At 37.8% G+C, this 18,113-nt stretch overlaps 1 protein-coding gene across 1 annotated transcript in view; it reads right to left on the minus strand.

The window, feature by feature from the left end:
- The window catches only part of ATP2C1 (ATPase secretory pathway Ca2+ transporting 1), a 118,474-nt gene that overhangs the window by 73,477 nt on the left and 26,884 nt on the right, over positions 1–18,113 (minus strand). The window contains 3 exon segments of the mRNA XM_013990075.2: positions 218–307; positions 2,970–3,086; positions 5,121–5,231. Of these exon segments, the coding sequence (XP_013845529.2) occupies positions 218–307; positions 2,970–3,086; positions 5,121–5,189 (276 nt within the window). The 5' untranslated portion in view covers positions 5,190–5,231.

Genomic DNA, 18,113 nt, shown 5'->3' on the forward strand with positions numbered 1-18,113 from the left:
CATATCTGTGAAATTATCATATTGCTAAATAATCCTTTGGGCATGCCAACCACAACCCTTGAACATTACACACTACCTGAGATCACAACTAAAACCAGAATTTGGATTTTAACCAAAAAACCTGAAGAAACATTTCTCACTTCATTTTCTAAGATAAAAGTTAATCCTTATCTATATGATTAACTAACAGTTTAAAAATGTATATATTTTTTCTTACCACAGTGATACTGACAGCATCATCAAACTGATGCATTAAAACACTGATGACTGCAGAGGCCAGAAGCAGCATAATAAGGGGATTTTTAAACTGAAAGTGAAAACAAACAGCAAACAGCAGTTTTATAAGACAGTTGTGTATCATCAGAGCAAAAGCTTAAAAAAAGAAACTACCAGGGCACGACTACTTTAAGAATTTACCAATTCCTTACAATACATATGTATTTTAGTATATTAATTTAATAAATATAGATGTTCTGAATTTCTACTAGGGCTAGAATAAAATAACCTAGCCCCAGTGGAATGTGAAGATTCATGTTAAGCACTGGGTAGAACTCTAAATTATGAAATTCACACATTCTTCAGCATTCCTATATTAAGGACACTGGTGTAGATTACCATCCTGTGGCTGAGCCACATACTGCAGGAATAACCCCGAGGGCAGCTAAGAGCAGACAATAAGATCCTCGCCACAAAAAAAGCTGAAGGTTTTCCCAAAACTAGTTTTTCTGACGTCTATCTAGCAGAGGAAAAAGCAACTAAAGAAACAAAACCATAAGAGTTCCCATCATGGCTCAGTGGTTAACGAATGTGACTAGGAACTATGAAGTTGCAGGTTCAATCCCTGTCCTCGCTCAGTGGGTTAAGGATCCAGCATTGCCTGTGGTGTAGGTCACAGATGCGGCTTTGATCTAGCGTTGCTGTGGCCCTGGCGTAGGCCAGCAGCTACAGTTCCAACTGGACCCCTAGCCTGGGAACCTCCAATGCTGCCAGTGTGGCCCTAGAAAAAGGCAAAAAGAAAAACAAAAACAAAAACAAAAAACAAACCCCACCGCACCAACTCAGTAGGCAGCTCTTTAAGCGGCTCTTCAACAACCAAGGACCAGAGCCACCCCAAATATTCGAGTTGGACATTTGGTCTTAAAGGTCAGAGCTCTGTTGCCAGAAGGCATTCCCCTGATGAAAGGGTGCTAATCACTGTCAAGCTGCAAAGTAACTCCATCAAGAATTCATCCCAGCAGAGAGCCTCAGCCGTGGATATCCTACCTCAGAATCAGATGCCACCACCTCTTGCTCCCTTTAAAGTTCCATTCTCTGGCACAGAAGAATCATGTGATGAACTTCTAACAAAATGCCCAGGTTCACACCAGAGCAATTAAATCAGAATCACTGGGCACAGGGCCCAGGCTTCAGCATTTTTAAAGCACTCTCCAAGGGCAGAGAGGACTGAAAATCACTGCTATAACGAAATAAAACTACAACAGCAATATAGTTCAGGGCTGATAAACCACACACAATTGAATCTGAGCACCTGGGTTTCAATCCAACTCCACTTTTGTGTGACATTAGTGTTTTTAAGCCATAAGGAGGTTCTTCATATACTAAAGGACTACCCTGTACCAAATGTGTGGTAAGGATTAACTAAGAATGTATATTAAAGCACCATATAAACTATAAAACTCTCAAGTGCCAGGTGTTATCACATGTTGAGTGAGGCCCATGATCATTTTATTTCCCCCTAAAAAAGTTGTGCCATGGTACTAAGGACTCCACCTGCTAGATGGCAAGCTCCAGACAAATGTTTGCAGAACAACAAACTCAGTGTTCTCTACAGAGGGGTGAAGAGTCATCCAGTGCTTTATGATTAACAACTGATATTTACTGTTAATTATTGCTTGTGCTAACTATATTACAGGCACTGTTTCATTTTATTGTCACAGCAATCTCATGATGGAGGTACTCTAGATATGAAAAAGGACCAACAAAGCAAAACATTAAATGATTCTGCCTAGTGTTAAGTTAAATCACTGTAATTTATAAATCCAGAGTGAACTTCCTGAAGTTTTAAGTAATGCAGAAATGGGGCACATGTGAGAATAAAAATATACATATAAAAAATATTCCATAAAAACAAGACCGATACGAGGTTATTCTCTAAAAATTCAGTTTTTCTACTTTAAATGAATTCATTTAACAAAGTTAAAACTGGTAAATTTTGGCTCATAAACAGGCAAGACCCTGTAGAAACGTTAAATGCAGATATTTTTTTTAAAAGCCTAAAAGTTAGAAGGCATTACAAAGTTTCTCTAGGTGAAAATTGGCCATAGGAGTCTTGCAGCTTCTCACACTAATATACTTGTTATCAAGATAAGAAAAGCCTTCATAAATCTTTCTGAAAAGATTAGAACATTAGTAAAAACATAGTTAAAAATAAGAGTTTTACTGCCTCCTAAGATTACTATCCCCATGTTATAAATAAGGCTCAAAGAATAATAAAGAGCACACAGGTAAAAAGAAACAGTGGTAGGGGAGTTCCTGCTGTGGAACAAAGGGATCAGCAACATCTCTGCAGAAACAGGATGCAGGCTGGATCCCCAGCCTGGCACAGTGGGTTAAAGGATCCAGTGCAACTGCAGCTTGGATCTGATTCCTGGCCTGGAAACTCTATATGCCACAGGCAGCCAAAAAGAAAGAGAGAGAGAGAGAGTTACATACATAAATTAGATACCTGAAAAGGAAACTACTGTTAATAGTATCACCTCCATGTGATATATTCATGAGCCCTTAAAGATCCGCACACTAAAATTTATAGAAATTCCAAGCTAATCGTAAACTCTTAACAAAAAAATTTAGGTAAAAAACCTTTTAAAAATTCATTTTCTTTCTCCATAAATAACTCCACAAAAGTAAACAACTACATTAACAAATTACATGTAAATTACATAGTAGGAGAAAATAAAAATATCTCTCACCTGAGAAATATACTTCTTCCATAATGGCTCATCTTCGCTGATATCAAACTCATTCCAGCCATGGAAGGCTCTTCTGTGACTTACTTCACATTTGTTTAAACCATTCTGAAGATCAGCCTATGAGATTTTACACATAAAAGTTACTGAAAATGCTAGCAGAGAACAAAAGAAGAAAACACAGAGAAGGTACATACACTATGATCACATTTACAGGAACTTCTAGGACACTCAACACAAATTTATGGTGACAGAAAGCATGTCAGTAGTTGCCTGGGGCCAGAAGCACTGAGAGGGATTAACTGCAACAAACACAGGGAAGCTTTCTGGAGTGAAGAAAATGTCCTACCATCTTAATTATGATGACGGCTACATTTGCGAAAATGCCAACTGTATGTTTAACATGGGGACACTCTATTTTACATAAATCATACCTCAATTTCAAAAACTTTTTTTTTTTTAAGGGTCGCACCCATGGCACATGGAGGTTCCCAGGCTAGGGGTCAAATTAGAGCTGTAGCCGTTAGCCTACACCACAGCCACAGCAATACCAGATCCAAGCCATGTCTTCGATCTATACCACAGCTCACAGCAACACCGGATCCTTAACCCACTGAGCAGGGCCAGGGATCAAATCTGTGTCCTCATGGATCCTAGTCAGATTCACTTCCGATGAGCCAGGACAGGAGTTCATAAAGATATTTATATATATATATATGTATTTTTTTTTCCCCCTTAGGGCTGCACCTGTGGCATCTGGAAGTTCCCGGGCTAGGGGTCAAATCGGAATTGCAGCTCAAAACTTTTTTAATGTAAGCAACAAGAAAGAGTGCAATAGACAAAAAAAAATTATGATTTTTCTACGGGGAAAAAGAAGTAAAACAAACTACTCAAGATTTACAGAAAGCTAAATATCAGTACATTTTATCTCTTCTTTGTTTTGTTATTTTGTAGTTTCTCCAAAAGACCATGCATCTTCCTTGTTCTCTGAGCCTATCAAAACCCTGAGGTTGGTATTACCTTTGTTCTTAGGCTATATAATTATTCCAGGCAGAAAATTTGTGGTTCCCAGATACCCAAAATAAAGAAGTTAAGATGAACTGATTCTGGGGACATTTTATGTGCTATGAACACTACCTACATTCTTCAGCCACTACCTCTCATGACTAACGATTTTTTAACCATCATTTAAAAAATGAAATTACCTGCATCTCTAAAATAATTGCTTTCTCTGATCAAAAGCTTTGTAATAGAACTCAATAAATGAGTCTTGGAAACACTTAAATATATTTAAAGAAAGTGGTTTTAAAAGAGTATAAATACACCCCCCCTCCAAAAAAAAAAAAAATCAAAAAAAGGATATCTTTTATGTTTTTTAAAAGCCATTTTCTTCATGTTACATCACGCTTTTTAAAACTAGGAAGAGATTAAACTACATAAGTAAAGTTCATTTGCAGTTCTAAACTTGTGCTTATCTTTTACTTTACTTTAGAAGCACATTAAAAAAAAAAAATTCCTAACTCTACTTATCTTAATAATTAAATTGACTATTTTCCTAATCCAACTAATTCTTATACAGCAATAACAGACCCCAGCAATGCTAATAATCCAGAGCTGTCCCATCCAATCAGGCAACCACTAGCCACAAACAGCTATTTAAATTTCAATAAATAAAAATTAAATTAGGAGTTCCCGTCGTGGTGCAGTAGTTAACGAATCCGACTAGGAACCATAAGGTTGTAGGTTCGACCCTTGGCCTTGCTCAGTGGGTTAAGGATCTGGCATTGCCATGAGCTGTGGTGTGGGCCGCAGATGCAGCTCAGATCCCACGTTGCTGTGGCTCTGGTGTGGGCCGGTGACTACAGCTCCGAATAGTCCCCTAGCCTGGGAACTCCATGTGTCATGGGAGCGGCCCTAGAAAAGGCAAAAAAGACCAAAAAAAAAAAACCACTAAATTAAATTAAATTACATTCAGTTCCTCCCCTAACCTATCCATGCTTCAAGTCCTCCAATGTCATGTTTAACAGTGGCTACTGCACTGGACACTGCAGAACAGAGTATTTTGTCATCACAGAAAATTCTACTAGACAACACTTATCCAGAGAGTCTAAGTGATTCATTTTACTACCCACTTTCTCCCCACCACACACTTACTTGGAGAATGCCTGCAACTTCACTGACTGGTAATTCACTTGCTTTTTTTGATGTCAATACAGGAATCATTGTCTCATTTTCAGTATTAGGAAGTTTTTGAAAACGTGCAACCTGGAAATAAAACCAAAGGAGAAATATTTGAATATAATAAACAATTCTAGAATAAATGCAGTCTAGAATAAGTGAAAATCCGAACCCTCACAGAAACTTATTTTACAGAAAACAATATTTTCAGACTAATAATGAGTATCCACTCCTATTAAGATAATTTTATACTAACCGTGTGTTACTCCAGAAAGCATATTTCAAAAACTAAGTCACTAGAGCCAGCCAGAACACAAAACAATTTTCACATAAAAAAGAATGCTATTTCTACACCAATGTAATGAGGTAAAAGTAAAACAGATGTCCTGCCTAGCAGAGCCTGATGATTACATGCGGTCATAATCCTCTAAACTCATTATGTTTAACACAAAGGACAAGAAGGACTAAGCTATCTCCATCTTAACTACTTCTGCTGATCAGCTCATTTCTTAACTATCCAAAAAGGACAGCAAGCTACTCTGCTGAAGCACCAAGAGAGAACATCAGACTTAAGAGACCCATTCCCAAACGAGGGGAGATGGAAGACAGAGACCAGACAAGGAGAGGATACACAGGTGAGTGCAGCGGCTGAGAACAGAGAGAATGAGTCACAGAAATGATAGTAATCAACCATGGAACCTACTTGATGCAGCTTATAAGCGAATAGCTACAGAGAAGTTTTTAACACTTCCGGAAACAAATTCCCAACCCAGACTTGTCTTGGATCCTAAGCGTAGATTCTTTTAGACAAGAAGTTTTGAAAAAGTATGAAAAGAGATAAAAACTCTCCACTGAAACTTTAGAGAAGAAAATACCTGAGCTGCCACACATCCACTGCTGCAAACAATACTGAAGTTGAAAGGATTATCTTATTGCCAAGATACAAACCTTTATTCAAGCTTTCAGGTGAAATGTTTTCAAACTTGGATAATCAACATTTTTAGGATAAAACATTTCCCTAATTTTTTTGAGGCAACACTGCTTTAAGACAATAAATAAGGCCAATAATAATAATTTAAGTTTTTACTATTATTGAAGTGTCATTCTAGAGGCCTGTATCCATTAAAAAAAAAAAAAAAATCTTTGTACTTACTCCAAAAAATGGTAAATAGCCATGGGGAAAAAAAAGGTTTGTCCTCAATGTTACCAAGTTCTGGAACAATCAAATACAAGTTTTCTAATCTCATTTATTATCAAGGCATTGTTAAATATTTAAGTATTTTAAGGAAAAGAGCCTATTAAAGAAAAGACCCTAAATATTTTTCTTTTAATGAGAAGATATTAGTGACTAAAAATTCTCAGTAAATTAGCAAGAGATTACCTGTTCTGACATGGTCATTTTATCTTATGAGATCATAAAGAGAAATCAAGAATGATCAAGTATGTTTACATTCCCTAGAATGACGAGATTAAGAAAATCTTTTATTCCTAAGATTCACGTACATCAGTTTCTTCACATATGAGGATAAATAGTACCTAAAGTTGTTTGAGGATTACATCTACTAACAAACATTTGACCCACTTGTAATAAGCACTCAAAAAGCTATATTCTCCCCAAACTATTAAATATTTATATGTATTTACTCGATAATATAATGAGCTCAGTATAGAACTAAATTATTAAGCAAGGTTAGTAAAGCTAGATTTGCAATATTCTTCTATTAAATATACTTACACTAAACATATCATTAATATATTGGAAACTGCCATCTCTAGTATCCAATACGCAGTGCAAGTTATCCTTTGCTGGATGGTACACAGAGAGGGTCTATGTTGGAACACACATTATATGAAATTCCTCAGGAGCATTTAATGGGCCCAAAAAAACTCAAAATTCTCCATGAAAAGAAATGAGACTATTGCATTTAATAAAGGATAAGAAGGGGCAAGATGATAACTCTCCAAATATATATGTAAGGGCTGGCATGTGAAAGAGGGCAACCCCAAAAACGAAGGGCAAATTTACAGAAGACCAACTTCTGGACTTAGAATAGAGTGCTGGATGCTGGGGCAGGGGGGTAGGGCGGGTGGCAAAGGCTGAGGCACTGACAGTAAGGGCTGTTTTTGTAGAGATTTCCACAACAGAGGGAGGCCACAGTAGTCAATTCTTGGCCAAAGGCAGTGATGTAACTATATTTATGCTTACTAGATTATGTCAACTTAAAATTATGGACGTTATTAAGTTTTAATTCTATTTTCTTTCAAAGCAAATGTTAAGAGATTTACCAACTCAAATGAGTTATACGGAGAGGAATACCTTAATCTGTATAGTCATTTCCTCTTTCAACAAACACGTGCATTTATTAAGAATCCGACTCTGTGCTAGGCCCTTAGGATTTAACAAAGTACAAAATGGGGGGGGGGATTGGAGGGAAACAGGAGACTCGCATCAACAAAGAATAATACAAATGAACAGAAACTGAAATAATTACTATTATGAAGAAGTCCATGGCTACAGAACCTTACAATCAGAGACTACAAGCAGGACAGCAAAGTTGTAATGAGGAAGTGATGCTTATGGAAGTGAAAGGCAAGAAGCAGCCTGAGGGAGGGGATGGATGGAAGGACAGGGAAGGGAATATGCGAATTCCTGAGGAAAGGGGCAAGGCCAGAGTGAAGCACTAACAAAGGCCAATTCATCCACTCACGTACTCAGTCCCTCGACACAGAATCATGCTTATTACGTACCAGCACTGTTCTTGGTGCTGGGGACACAAAAGTGACCAAACACGTATGAACTCTAGCTTCTTGGAGCCACATAATAGGGAGCAAAACACCATAAAAAATCAGTCTTTCGCTCCCTACAAATATTCTAGAAACAATTAAGAAAAGGACGAGCAGGGGAGAAGTTGCTTCAGTTTAGATGCAGGTTGGGTGGGGGTGAGGAGAACCTCTCCAGTAAGGCGATATTTGGGCAGAGACGTGAAAGAAGCAAAAAACCAACTATGAGACATCTAGGGAGAAATGTCCAGGAGGTAGGTGGGTATGTGGCACTCTATAAGTCCAGGATGAAGTGAGTATGTGTAAAGTATATAAGTGGTATAAAATATAAGAATAAACATGCACACCAACAGGCTGCAGGCTGACCTCAGGGAATCCTCCCAACACACAGAGATCCAAGATTAGCAGTGGCCAACAGAAAAAGACCAAGAAGGAACAACCAGTGAGGTAAAAGGAGAACCAAAAGAGAAGCCATGTGAAGCAAGTATTTCAAGGAGTTGGCCAAATGTTAAATGAAAGTTAAGATAAGGATGAAAATCGACCACAGGACTTAGTAACATGGAGATAAATAAAGAGGTGAGTTTCAATGTAGTAGAGCAGTGAAGACCAAAAATTAGACAGGAGTGGGTTCAGAAAAAACAGCAAAAGGGGGAGTTCCCATTGTGGCGCGGTGGAAACAAATCCGACTAGGAACCATGAGGTTGTGGGTTCGATCCCTGGCATCATTCAGTGGGTTAAGGATCCGGTGTTCCCGTGAACTGTGGTACAGGTCACAGACGCGGCTCGGATCTGGCATTGCTGTGGCTGTGGTGCTGGCCAGCAGCTGTAGCTCCGATTGGACCCCTAACCTGGGAACCTCCATATGCCATAGGAGTGGCCCTAAAAAAAAAGACAAATAATAAAAGGCCAACAAACCAATTAAAAATGAGTAAAAGATTTGAACAGCTAGTCCTACAAAAAAGGTATACAAATAATCAATAAGCACAAGAGAAGATCCTCAACGTCATTAGCCATGAGGAAAATACATATTAAAACCACAATGTTTAATATGTAACACTTCACACCCACCAGGATGGCTAAATATAAAATGACAGACAATAAGAAGTGCTGGAGAGAATGCAAAGAAAATGGAACCCTCATACACGGTGGGTTGCCATACAGAAAAGTTTGGCAGCTATTACATATTAAAGTTATTATGCAAACATTTAGCTTAAAAACAATCTTTGGGGAGTTCCCGTCGTGGCGCAGTGGTTAACGAATCCGACTAGGAACCATGAGGTTGCGGGTTCGGTCCCTGCCCTTGCTCAGTGGGTTGACGATCCGGCGTTGCCGTGAACTGTGGTGTAGGTTGCAGACGCGGCTTGGATGCCGCGTTGCTGTGGCTCTGGTGTAGGCCGGCAGCTACAGCTCCGATTCGACCCCTAGCCTGGGAACCTCCATATGCCGCGGAGCGGCCCAAGAAATGGCAAAAAGACAAAAATAAATAAATAAATAAAAATAAACTAATTTAAAAAAAAAAACAATCTTTGGGTGCTGAATAATGCTTCAATTTTGAGAATTATAAAATAAAAGTAAGAGCACATAAATTTAGTTGAAGTAACCATCTTAACCATCTGAAAGTAAACCATTTTGAGAGGTAGTATATTTTTCATGTTATTATAGGAGTTCATTGTCTATAGTCCCAGGTTTTAGAGAAAACTTCCTTCAGCTAAGCCATGAAGACTGGATGGCAGAAAATGATTAAGTCATGCCAAGAAAGTGTTCCACACAAGAGACGAACACTCTACAAGTAACAACAAAGGAAACTGAATTTGTATGTAACCAGGCCAATCTGGCTAAAATGAAAAGAACTATTTTATTATGTACCTTTACCTCTACTAAATGATTCAGGTCTACCCAGACAATAACTGCAGAAAAAAAACTGCAGAAATTTTCAGATCTTTAGAATGTAGAAATAATTCAGTTAAATATGGGTCCTATATACGTAAGAGCCCATCACAGACCTACTGAACCCAAATTTCCATTTTACCAAGATTCTCAAGTGTTTCACTCATATTTTTCAGCCTAAGCACTGTTATCCATCAGTTTCCAATTTTGATACAAATCAGAATTATAGCGGGTTTCTATGGACTGAATCGTGTCCCCACTAATTCATAAGTTTAAGTCTTAACACCCAATGTAATGGTATTTAGATGCGGGGCCTTTGAGAGGTAATTAAGTTACAAGCGTGCAGTTACAAGGGTGCAGCCCTCATGATGGAATTAGAGCCCTTATAACAAACACGGGAGAGAGCTTGCAGGTGCACTCTCAACCTGGGGCGGGGGGCGCCAGGCTCTTTTTCTCCCCCTCCTCTGTACTCTATCCCACCCTAAGTGAGGACACAGCAAAAAGATAACCAGCTACAAGGAGGACACACACCAGCACCTTGATCTTGGATTCCCCAGCCTCCAGAAGAGTGAGAAACAAAGTCTATTGCTTAAGCCACCCAGTCTCTGATGTTTTATCAAGCAGCTAGAGCAAACTAAGACAGGGGTCTTCTTTTTTTTGGTTTAATCCAAGTGTCCAGCCCCCATTCTAGAGAATGTGAATCATTAGGTCTGGGGTAAAGCTCAGACATTTATTTTTAGAAGCTCCCTGGGTGGTTCTAAGGTGCAGCCGAAGTTGATAATCACAGGCCTAGAGGATGGTGCTGAAAGGTATGGCTAGATTAAATACAAACATTAAAATATTTTATTTCTGGAGTTCCCGTCGTGGCGCAGTGGCTAACGAATCCGACTAGGAACCATGAGGTTGCGGGTTCGATCCCTGCCCTTGCTCAGTGGGTTAACGATCTGGCGTTGCCGTGAGCTGTGGTGTAGGTCACAGACGCGGCTCGGATCCTGCGTTGCTGTGGCTCTGGCGTAGGCTGGTGGTTACAGCTCCGAATGGACCCCTAGCCTGGGAACCTCCATATGCCGCGGGAGCGGCCCAAGAAATAGCAAAAAGACAAAAAAAAAAAAAAAAAATTATTTTTAAAAGGTAAATACCTTCTAAAATGGGCTACCACCAGAAGTTTATACACTATCCCTGCAGAAAAATTAGTTTTACAAATTCTGTTACTTCATTCAGCACACAGGCAGCAATCTGATTTTCAAAGCAAGTCAGCAAAGGTAGTCCAAATTACCCAACAAAAGTCGAGCCATGGGAGAAACTGAAAATATTTCATCTCTGCAAAATTCAGGAGTATTAAATAAGGGTAATTAAAAGTTTTCAGGTCAACTCTTTGCCAACAGCTTCTCCAAGTTTCACCATAATCAAAATACCTCTAATGCCCAGGAAAAATGAAGTGTGACAAATATTAAACATGAAATAACCAGGCACATTGCCACAGTTGTTAACTAGTTATTGCATGGGAAAGCAAAGTTATTCTGGGAACGCTAAGGGCCAAACCATATAATGCCATTATATATATATATGATGAAGGTACACACAGGCAAAGGAAAACAACAGTGACAAAGCAGTTCCAACAAGACAATACTCATGACAGCAATTCCAAAAACTGCAGGTTCACAGCAATTTAGAGAAATCAAATAGACCTGCTCAATTTAAGAGGCAATGGCTTGTTGATTAAAGTCAAAAGTGAATGACACTACAAATTCCCTTAGATACGGTTGCAATTACTGACACAGAGAAGCTTACATTCACAAAACACACTCCAGGCAGAAGTGGAATTTGCACTTCTGGTACCTATTTGTAGAAAGGCTCATGATACTATCTTTAGAAGTAGTAAAGATGGACCAAATGACTCCAAGTTTCTTTAACTCATCTTCTGGCTAAGAACAAGTCAGCCAATATTTTTCTATAACCCCGTATAAGGGTATTTATAGCCACACCACACCATACTCAGCTGCTGTACATTAAAATCGCCTCAGCTTTTAAAGACTCCTGTAACTCCTACAACCAGAACCCAGAGCAATTAAATCAGAATTCACAAGAATGGTGGATCCCAAGGATGGGTGGGTACCAGGTCTTTTTAAAAAAAATCTCCCAGTAAAAATGTACAGCAGTGCTCTTAACCTATCCATCAATTTACAGGAAACACAGAGATAGAGAAGCACATTAAGTTACCTCAAACGAGTGTGCTCAGAAAATTCCAGGCTATGGGAAATTCTACTGAGCAAACAACCTGATTTTGTAAACTACAAGGAAAAGACGAGTGGACATTTTTAGTCCAGGAGATGTTTAAGAGCTATGTCAAACAATTATAGTGTGTTGGCCTTACTTCAATTTTGATTTGAACAAATAAACTTTTTATAATATAAATGAGACGACAGTTGCATTTAAGCGCTGTATCTCTTTAGTTTCTTTCAATCTGGAACATCTTTTTGTCCTTCATAGCCTTAACAATTTGGAAAAGTACAAGTAGGGAGTACTCTAGGGATATTCTACAAACGACAGCTTGGGTTTGTCTAATTTTTCTAATTGGATACAAGTGGATGCACTTGGGAGTAAAGGAAAACACCACAGAAGTAATGGTATATCCTTCTCAAAGTATCAAGAGGCACATGACGTTCCTTATAATAGATTTGTCTCCCCAGAATTGTTATGTGGAAGCCCTAACCCCTACAATGTGACTGTATTTGAGATAGGGTCTTTAAGCAGATCGTTAAGGTTAAACAAAGTCATAAGAGTGGCCCTAATCCAAGAGGACTGACATGCTTTTAAGAGGAAGACCAGAAGCAGGCACACAGAGAGGAAGGGCCACACGAGGAAACGGTGCAAAGGCAGCTGCCTGCCACCAGGAGGCCTTACCAGAAACCCAGGCTGCCAACACCAACACCTTGATTTTAGACTTCCAACTCTACAATTGTGAGAAAAGGAGTTTCTGCTAAGCCACCTAATCTGTGTTATTTCTGAGCACTTCCAAACTTTCTGGCACCAAAAGATGTTCCAAGCTTAACATTGTATTTTCTCTGAATCTTAAAATCAGCCATTTCTCCAGGGACCTTTAGTTCCTTTCACTGACAAAGCGCCATGGCTCTAAAGGCCTTCACAGCAAACTGAGTTAAGGAATACACACACACACACACACTATATACACAAACACATACCTATATCCATTTTCATGTTTTTCTGTAAATATGTTAGAAACTAAGTCTATACAGAAACTGCCAATGCCAGTCAAACTCCACAGTTCATTTCGGCTCTTCCCTTTCCTTACCTAGAACACTTTTCTCCTACAATAAAAAAATCTGACTTTCATTATCACCATTATACATATTTATTTACTCTAATCTAGAATACACAGAGTAGTTTTAGAGTTCTAACCATATCACTTTTTTTTTTTTATGTCTACCAATTGGAGTATAGTTCTTTTGTCTTTAGTCTCGGGTTTATTACAGCTCTTTTGTCAATAGCTTTATATTCAAAACCCTGTATTTCTCAATTACTTAGGTTAGTTCCTCCCATACCCACACCTTTGGTGCAGTTATGTTATTCATTTGAATACAGTTAGGTTTGCCTGTTTCTGTTTGTATGATTTCTGTTCGGAATTTGGGGGGTATTTTTTTCCCTGTTCTCCTCCATCCTTGTTAATTTTGAGTATATGCAACATTAACTTAGTTAAAACAAATCAAAATAGGTAAAAATCAGAGAAGTGACAAGCCCTGTGTATCCTTTCAATCTCTATTCTACTCTCTTCGTGTAACCATCTAGTTTCTAGTGTACCTTTCCCATGATTTCTTCTGTTCAAATGAGCATATGTGTATGTTTTCATATTTCCTCTTCCTTTGTTTAGAGTAACATAACCTATAAATAATTTCTTTTTCACTTTCTATAGCCCAGAGATCAATTCATCAGTTCAGAAGAGTTCAGTTCAGATATCCTCCTCATTCTTTTCATGGCTGCATAGCATTCTGTTTTGTATGTGTATACCATATATACACCACATTTTATTCAACAAATCTCCTACACAGGAGATTGCAAACAATGACCCACGAATAACTCTGCATATGGATTTTAATATTGTTGGAGTTGTATCTTCAGTGAACAACCTACACTAAAACTGATAGCTCAAAAGGCAAACGTATATATACAGGGCTTTATGGATACTGCCAAATTCTCAAAAAGGGCTTTACCAGTTTGCCTTATCAGGAATGCTATATGTCTGTTCCCTCATTTCCCTGCCAAAAGGATAGATTGCTATACTTTAATTTTTGTCTATCTGCAAACTAAAAAATGACATCTCAGTACATTTAAATTTGCATTTTTCTAATTACAAATTTCAAATCATTTCATATGTTTAAGGACCATTTTCATGTTTTGGGGGAGGTTATCCTTAATGAGGCTTTGTTTTTGGCCACACCTGTAACATGTGGAAGTTCCCAGGCCTAGGATCAAACCCAAGCAACAGCAGTGACAATGCCCAATCCTCAACCACTAGCCCACAAGGGGACTCCCATCCTTAATGTTTTTGATCACTTTTCTATCACATTACTGCAGTCTATTCTCTTAATTTTAAGGATTACTTGTATATTACATATATTAGCCCTTTATCTTGATATGCTGCAGACATTTTCTTTTAGTCTCTCAGCTGTCTTGATTGTATGTTTTTTGCCATGCAAAAAAACCTTCAATTTTCTGTAATAAAATTTATCACTCCTGTCACTTACTGGCTTCGTATTTTGAGTCATTTTTGAGGATTCAATATTAAGAACATATTTTAAGAACTAAAATGCCCAGTTCCATGAACTATCTGTACTCAATAACTAAGGGTATAATGACTAAACATTACACATCAGAACTTTGAAAGTAACTGCCAAACTTAAAATATAGAATCTTTAAAGAAAGATAAACAGCACGTCTCAGTGATAACTGCAAAATTCAGTGAAGTACCCCTATCTCACACAATACAAATATTAGCTCAAAAATGGATAACCTACCTAAATATAAGCACTAAAGGCATAAAACTCTTATAAGAAAACACTGGATAAATCTTTGTGATCTTGGATTCCTGACAGTGGATTCTTAAGACACCAAAAGCATAAGCAACAAAAATAGAAAAAATAAACTGGACTTCACCAAATTTAATTTTTTTTTATTTCTTTTTTTGCTTTTTAGGGCCGTACACACAGCATATGAAGGTTCCCAGGCTAGGGGTTGAATCAGAGTTACAGCTGCTGGCCTATGCTACAGCCACAGCAATACGGCATCTGAGCCATGTCTGCGACCTACACCACAGCTCACAGCAATGCCGGATCCTTAACCCACTGAGTGAGGCCAGAGACTGAACCCACGTCCTCACGGATACTAGTTGGAATCATTTCCACTGTGCCACAATGGGAACTCCCCAAATTTTAAAACTTTTACGCATCAAAAGACAATATTAAAAAAGTGTAAATAACCTACAGAATAAGAGATATTGTTATAGATTATTTAACAATAAGGGTTTAATATCCAGAATGTATAAAGAACTCCTAAAACACAAAAATAAAAATGCAAAAAAACCCACTTAGAAAATAGTCAAAGGACCTGAGCAGAGGTTTCTCCATTTGTATACATACAAATGGCCAATAAGCACATGAAAAGATGTTAGACACAAATGAAAAGCAAATGAAGATCATGACATACTACTCCATATAAACTAGGGCGTCCAGATTTTTTTAAATTAAAAATTGAAAAAAAACCTAAAATAAGAAGCACTGGTGAGGATATAAAGAGAAAATAAAACCCTTCTATACTGCTGGTGGGACTGCCAAATGGTGCAGCTACTATGGAAAACAGTTTGGTAGTTCCTCAAAAAGCTAAACATAGAGAATAATCATATGACCCAGTAATTCTACTTGATATAATTAAGAATAAAGACACATATATTTATACACCAATGTCCAGTGCAATATTATTCACAACAGGCAAAAGGAGTAACCATTTATAGGTAAATGGATAAACAAAATGTGGTATACACATACAATGGATTATTATTCAGCCACAAAGAGAAATGAAAGTATGATCTATGTACAACACGGTTAAATCTTGAAAATATGCTAACTGAAATTAGCCAGATAAGAAAAAAACACATCACAAATCCCAAAGAGAATAACAATAATGACCACTCTGCTGTATTATTTCCCTTGGATCCCCCCCTTTGGTTGTGAGTGTAATACATGTGTTTACACATACACTGCTAAAAACTCAGACCAAACTGTACATACAGCTATGCATAATTCTATTTCATTTACAATCATACAATGAGCACTATTACCACATTTTCTTAAAGTACAGATTATTTACAATGTTTCGCCAATGTATGCTGTATAGCAAAGCGATCCAGTCATACATACATACATACATTTTTTAAAATATTATCTTCTATCACGGTCTACCCCAAGAGACTGGATATAGTTCCTGGTGCTATACAGTGGGACCTTGTTTATCCGTTCTAAAGGTAATAGTTTGCATCTAACCCCACACTCCCAGTATATCCCACTCGCTCCCCTATCCCCATGGCAACCACATGTCTGTTCTCCATGTCTCTTTTTCTGCTCTGTAGATAGGTTCATTTGTGCAATATTTTATATTTCACATAAGAGTAATATTTGTCGTTCTCTTTCTGACTTATTTCACTTAGTATGAGAATCTCTAGCTGCACCATGTTGCTGCAAATGGAATTACTCTGTCATGGTTGAGTACTATTCCACTGTATATATGTACCACATCTTTTTAATCCATTCATATGTTGATATGCATTTAAGTTGTTTCCATGTCTTGGCTATTGTGAATAGTGCCACAGTGAACACAGGGTTTCATGTATGTTTTTGAATTATAGTTTTGTCTGGATATACGCCCAGGGGTAGGATTTCTGGATCATGTGAGAGTTCTACATTTAGTTTTATGCGGAACCTCTGTAGTGTTTTCCATAGTAATTGTACCAATTTACATTTCCACCAACAGTGTAAAAGAGTTCCCTTTCCTCCACACCCTTTCCATTTGTTCTTTGTAGATTCATTAATGACAGCCATTCTGACCAGTGTGAGGTGGTACTTCATTGCAGTTTTGACTTGCATTTCTCTAATAGTTAGTTTTGTTGAGCATATTTTCATGTGCCTACTGGCCATCTGTATGTCTTCTCTGGAGAAATGTCTATTGGGTCTTCTGCCCATTTTTCAATTGCATTGTTTTTTGCTGTGAGTTTTAGGAGCTGTTTGTGTATTTTGGAGATTAAGCCATTGTCAGCTGAATCATTTGCAACTATCTTCTCCCATTCTGTAGGCTTTTAGGTTTCCATTGATCTGTATGTCTGTTTTTGCACCATCACCACACTGTCTTGATTACTGTAGCTTCGTAATATTGTCTGAAGTCTGGGAGAGTTATTCCTTCTATTTCATTTTATTTTCCTCAGGATTGCTCTGGCAATTCTGGGTCTTTCATGGTTCCATATAAGTTTTTGGATTGTTTTTGTTTTAGTTCTGTGAAAAAAATCATGGGTAATCTGATAAAGATCACATTAAACCATCAACTGCTTTGGGTAGTATAGTCATTTTAACAATATTAATTCTTCCAATCCAGGAGCATGGACTATCTTTCCATTTCTTTGAACCCTCTTTAACTTCTTTGATTAATGTTCTATAGTTCTCAGCATGTAAGTTTTTCACCCCCTTCATCAGGTTTATACATAAGTATTTTATTTGGGGGGGTGCAACTTTAAAAGTTTTTTTTTTTATATTCCTTTTCTAGTATTTTATATTCTGCTACTTGGCTGAATTCATTGATTAGTTCAAATATTTGTTGTGTGGAGTCCTTAGGGTTTTCTATATATAGTATCATTATCATCTACATATAGTCTTATATAGTGAGACTTTTTTTTAGAGCCACACATGCAGCAGGAAGTTCCCAGGCTAGGGGTCGAATCAGAGCTGTAGCTGCTGGCCTATGCTACAACCACAGCAATGCCGGATTCAAGCCAAGTCTGCAACTTACACCTCAGTTTACAGCAATGCCTGATCCTTAACCCACTGAGCGAGGCCAGGGATCAAACCCACATCTTCATGGATACTAGTCAGGTTCGTAACTGAGCCATGATGCAAACTCCAACAACAATAAATTTTTAATGTCTGCACGATTATATTTCATTTCATTGCTCTCTTAAAATAGCTTTTATTTCTCGTTTTTGGTAATGTGGGTTCTCACTATTTCATTTTTATATAACTTTGT

The sequence above is a fragment of the Sus scrofa genome, chromosome 13 (assembly GCF_000003025.6).
Source record: "Sus scrofa isolate TJ Tabasco breed Duroc chromosome 13, Sscrofa11.1, whole genome shotgun sequence".
NCBI classification, from domain to species: Eukaryota; Metazoa; Chordata; class Mammalia; order Artiodactyla; family Suidae; genus Sus; species Sus scrofa.